At 48.9% G+C, this 5,543-nt stretch overlaps 1 protein-coding gene across 1 annotated transcript; it reads right to left on the bottom strand.

The window, feature by feature from the left end:
* Positions 1 to 331: 331 nt before the first annotated feature.
* LOC124648111 (sucrose transport protein SUT5-like) lies at positions 332 to 3,629 on the bottom strand. The gene is made up of 10 exons (XM_047187928.1): positions 3,420 to 3,629; positions 3,180 to 3,245; positions 2,718 to 2,816; positions 2,421 to 2,604; positions 2,228 to 2,330; positions 2,040 to 2,115; positions 1,525 to 1,707; positions 898 to 1,272; positions 706 to 816; positions 332 to 614 (listed from the first exon to the last, which is right to left on the bottom strand). Exons 1-10 carry the CDS (start codon positions 3,627 to 3,629, stop codon positions 447 to 449), a joined length of 1,575 nt encoding a protein of 524 aa, XP_047043884.1. The 3' UTR covers positions 332 to 446.
* Between the last annotated feature and the right edge of the window lie 1,914 nt (positions 3,630 to 5,543).

The raw sequence follows: 5,543 nt of genomic DNA on the forward strand, positions 1-5,543 counted from the left end.
TACGCTGATACGGCACCGGCGTACGACGACAACAGGAGCAGGCGACGGCCGGGGCAGTAGCTGGCCACGACAGCGACATCTTGGGGGGGGGGGGAACAGGGGTGGAGAGGGGGTCACATTCAGGAATGGTGGGGGAAAGTCATGCGAGAAAAAAAATAGGACGGCCAAGTGTAATCCTGTCGGGACATTTTCACTCGAAGACTCGCGCGATGGACCGCGATGGAAAGATCGGATGGCACAAAATCGAGAGTTCATTTTGTCAAATAGCATCCAAGCACTTTTTAGCATTTGGGAAAAGAAAAGGGATCAAAAGAGCTTATTTGTTTTAACGAAGGAACAACAGTGTAAATAAAAACAGAAACATGACCTCGGCACATATAATAAAAACATTGCTATATATGATGGTGGTGCAGACTGCATAGCCTGTAGTTCTGTCGTCATATAAATTAGTGTCCTCCGGCCATGACGGCGTTTGATGTGCCTCTTGTCTTGGGGAGCAGGACCAGCGCGAGGACCGCGCAGATGAAGGCGAATGCGCCGCCAATGCCAAATGCTGGTGTGTTGTCCTTGCCGAAAGCTTTGTCTATCGGACCAGCGGTGAGGGAGATAATGAGCTGGACAAAAACAAGTTACAAGTTATGACCAAAGTACACATGCAGATTAACAATCGAGGTGCATGAAAAAGCAGAGTTTTCTTTTTTCTACCTGCGGCATGACGATGGCGATGTTGAGAACACCAATGGCAAGGCCTTGGCCGCCACCATCCTCCTGGGTTGTAAGCTCAGAAGCAACAGCCCATGGAACACTGAACAACACCTGCAAGAACAGAACATTAAGCACAACCTGCAAATGAAACGGTTTGAAAAAATAGATGTACTGCAGCTAGATTAAACTAACGGCTTGCGGGATTCCCATGAGCGCGAATAGTGTAAGGGCGAGGGCCTTGATCGTGCGGTTGGGACCGTTGAGGCCGGCTGTGAGGGACGCATTGTACCCCTTGGTGGAGACCAAACTGAGAATGACCATGGCCGTCATGATGCCGAAGACCAAGAAATTGCTGATGGACCAAACGACCTTGGAGGTGAGCTTGCGACACAATGTGGGGATGAGGAAGGAGGTGACCCCGAGGACAACGGAGCATAGGAGCAGGCCGATAGCGCCCTCACGGACGCCTGCGTTGTAGATATCGGCCTTGGGACCCTGCGGCACGCCATGGTAGACCTCCCGGCCCATCCAGTCGGTGTCATACTGGAGGAAGGGGAACCACGCGAGCTGAAAAATAAGCATATTAGAGAAATATGTCATGTAAATTAATTAGGTTTTGCTAATTCTCCATGAACACCAAGAACCGTCAACGAATAACCATTACCATGAACAATATTTTAGACATGAATGAACAAATTTGCAAAATAAATAGGGACTTAGTTAATTATCATTCGCCTAACAGTTAGAAACCCTCTAAATAATTCGTGTTGGATGGTGGATTATGGAACGATGAGGTTGTTGATATATGCAGGTACGTACCCAGGTGATGAACGTGACGGCGAGTACTTTGTACAAGACGGGAGGCATGTTCTTCAAGCTCTTGAATAGGTCGCCGAAGACGGAGATGCACCCGTGGCCCGAGGCGGACTCGACATCAGCCTTGTCAAGCTGCTTCTCGTCGGCCATGTACATTGTCACCGTCATGCTGATGGCAATAAGGACCTGTCCAAAATAAATTTATGCAATAAACAGAATAGCAAAAGTATATTTGGGGCTCGGCAGTTTTTCAGTTCATCGTGAATAATTTTGTTCAATCAAAAGATGACACGAGTACATTGGATTGTTTCATATTTCAATAAGAATCAGAATTTTACAATGCATATGTTAATAATTTAATGCATACAATTTACATTGTTAGTAGACTAATAATTTAGTAATTTACATGTACATATTTGAGATTAAGTAGTACCAAGGCACAAAACACATGGGGACATGGGGTCCCTTAATAAATAGCAAAAGTGAAAGATTAAGAAGCGGTTGGAATGTATACTGACCACAGCCGTGAGGAAGGCGCCCTTAAGATTTGCGCATGCGTCGCAGCACGCCGCTGTTTTCAGCCAAGGGAACCACCTACGACGGTCGATGGAGGTAGTTTTTGGTCAAAATGTCTAAGAATTAGTAAGAAGGTACTCTGTTGTAGCTTAGGGTGTTGAGTAGATGAGAAGAAAAAAGAAGAACATACTGGTGCCATTTGCCGTTGGCCCCGGCGGTGTATCCGAGGATGTTGCCGATGGCCATCCACACGGCAAAGATGGCCTGGCCGACGTTGGGGCCATAGTCCCCAGCTGCATATATATATGCAACACGTACGAAAGATGAGTATCAGAAAGGCGAAATTGACGAAATCTCATGCGTGCAGGGTCAGACGTACGTACCGGAGAGGTCGGCCATCATAGCGCGCGCCGGCCCCTGCACGGTGTTGTTGGCGAAGTCGAGGAACCAGAAGCCGACGATGTACACAGTGGCGGCGGCCCAGCGAGAGCCGGTGGTCGTGCCGCAGTGCTCTTTGGTGTCGCCGAAGCGGCGGCCCAGGTCCGCCGAGAATCCGATCATCAGCACCTGCAGAGGGACGGACGGACGGACGTTGTGTATAGCCGTATGGATCAGCAGAGATCGGTAGCAAATCATAGGTAGAAGATGAGCTCTGGTTATACTAGCTAGCTAGTACTTACCGAGAGGCATATGATGAGGCACCCGGCGAGGATGAAGGGCCGCCGGCGGCCCATCCTGGCGGTGCAGCGGTCGCTGTAGTAGCCCACAAGGGGCTGCACCTGCAGGCAGGAAAATCATCATTCATCAATTGCCGCATCAATCAATTCATTCCAATCAATACCACTTATGTCTAGTAGTGCATACACACGGCTGTGGACGAAATGAGAGGGTTAAATACACACGTAATTGTGGACATGGCAAGAACGTACGTATATGCATCTCCAGCTTGATATATGGATTTTATTTAAGGAAAGAAATGATCTATATATAATGGAGATCTCCGATTTAAAGAATGCTATATATATATATATATATATATTCAGATCAGATTACGTAGTATTATTCTGTCTGGCAGACAGACTGGATTTTGCAAAGGAAAGGAAAGACATCAAACGGGGTGTATGAAATTGATCAGTACTTACCACGAATCCAGCTATGGGTCCGCAGATCCAAGTGAGGGACACGTACTGGTGAGGAATCCCAAGAGTCTAGAGACGTACAAACCAACCAAGAACGAAGGGAAATCCAAAGAAACATGGATCAGTAATTAAGCTCAAGATTCATTGTCATGCATTGCATGGAGTAGTACTCGTAATTAACTTACGTACGTACAGAGGGCTAGCTAGCTAGCTAGCGTATAGTATGTCGTCAATCGGGCGTACCTGGGCGTATGGGGAGAGCAGGGAGAGCTGCAGCGCCCAGCCGTACTGGATGCCGCCGGAGACCATGCACGCCAGGAACATCCGCAGCAGCGACCTCTTCTTGGGCGGCAACAGCAAGGTAGGCTCGTAGGCCTTGCCGCTCCGAGCGACGCCGTCCTCGATCTCCAGCGACGAAACCACCCTGGCCTCGCTCGGCCGGACTTCCTCCATCCCTTAGGGCGGCCGGCCGGCGAGCGAGCGGCGCGGCAGAGATCGAGAGAAATTAAGACTAGTACGAGGTGCTGGTGTGTCGGGAGGTGTTCCGGGCAGAGATGGCTGTTGTATGTATGGGGTTTCAGCAGGGTTTAAGGGGGTTTTAAAGTGCCCGGCAGCGGCAGAGGGGCAATTAATTAACACCGTTAATGGCGGGCGGCCCACCGGCAGTGGCACGCCAGGGGTCGGTGCATGGTTTTATCTGTTGGGGGATAGCTGACGTGGACACAATATCCGGTGTTGCCTAGTCCTTGTTGATCTGTTTATTTCTTGCCCAAATTTAGAGTATGATTGGATTCCCGATCCGGCCTCGATCCATTCAAAAAAAATGTGCTACGTACGTACTCCCGATCGATGCGCTGCAAAAGAGTAAGTGCTGGTGGAACGTGGTACAGTATTATGCTTAATTTACTGGCCGAGACAACAATTTTACGTGCCAACGACTGCTACTACTTCACCAGTAGGAATTTTACGTGGCATACTCGCTCAGTCGATATGCTATACCCGCATATAAGATACAGTATTTCTTCTACTCCTTCCTTGTTCCTTCCCACCAATATTGTCTCAAATTTGTTAAGATTTAGATGTATATAAACACTATTTAACATGTAGATACATTCAAATTTAGTCAAATCTTCGACAAGTTAATCATATATGAAAATGCACACATTATTATCATGATTTAAGATCGGACATTTATTTGGGCAACATGTCAGAAAACTTGAAGTTGAGAAGGGAAGTAACAAAATGGTGCTTGCCACAAGCATTCTATTATTTATCACTTTTCCACTGCCTCAACAGATCTCCGTAATAAGGCCTTCGTCCCTCCACTCGAGCTCGTGATGACGCCCTCTTCTCCGCACCTGGCCGGCCTTGGTGGCGAGGGGGACTGGTCGGAGATGTCGTCCTGATCTCGATCTGAAGGTGACAGGGGCCGAGTGCCTCTTTGGTGCTCCGGTGCGGCACCATTTGGTCGTCGCTGCCGGTCTCCTTCCAGATCTGTGGTGGATCTTGGACTGGAGCTTGCTGGCGGCTAGGCTCTTCGATAAGGCGCCTAGGAGTCAACAGCTGAAGACGAAGGTGCCTCCTTGCATCCTTGGCCGGCCATGGTGGCGGGGGAGGTTGGTATGGAGAAGGACTGCTTGCTTTACTTCTGGCCCGGCCGGCTGTGGAGGCGAGGGGGCCCATGGTGATGCACACTCCGTGCTTCTTCTTTCAGCTGCTGATGCTGTTCTAGTCGCAGTTGGCTCTCTCCCGTTCTCTCAAGCCCTATGGTGGTGGCTTGCCTTCGGGATCTGTTGCTGGCGGTGACGATTTCGATGAGGAGCTTCTCTCCGGCGTTATAGTGGCAGATTCCCTGTCTGCGCGTCGGACCCAACGACAGTAGGGCTGTCGCTCCGCCACTGCTTTGTTCTGGCTGTCAGTGCTCACCTGTGCTGCGTCTCCAAGTGGCATGTTCCCCGGAGGCGCAGTTGCAGTCCGCCATTGGAGCTCGAACTGGAAGAGAGGAGGATGGAGGACTTGATTCTTTTTTCAAGTTTTCTCTAGGGTCCTCTTGGCTTACTTTCTGGACCCTGTGTAATCCCTTTTTCCCGTAGGGTCTTCTTGTACTCCAGTTCTTTTAATAGCAGCTGTTAGGGTGCTCTGCACCCTATCCTTGTTCAAAAAAAAAATACAAGTACATGTTCTATATTTTACCTCGATGCATGTGTACCAAGAGATGTGGTGGTATGGTGACTTGCACTATGCATAAGTTGTCACTAGGCCACATCTATCAATATCGTTACAACATAATACATGCCATGCTCATCATTCCAATGCACTTAAGGTAGACGAATTACATAAAAATGTGAATTCATAAATATGTTCAGC

The sequence above is a fragment of the Lolium rigidum genome, chromosome 4 (assembly GCF_022539505.1).
Source record: "Lolium rigidum isolate FL_2022 chromosome 4, APGP_CSIRO_Lrig_0.1, whole genome shotgun sequence".
Taxonomy (NCBI): Eukaryota; Viridiplantae; Streptophyta; class Magnoliopsida; order Poales; family Poaceae; genus Lolium; species Lolium rigidum.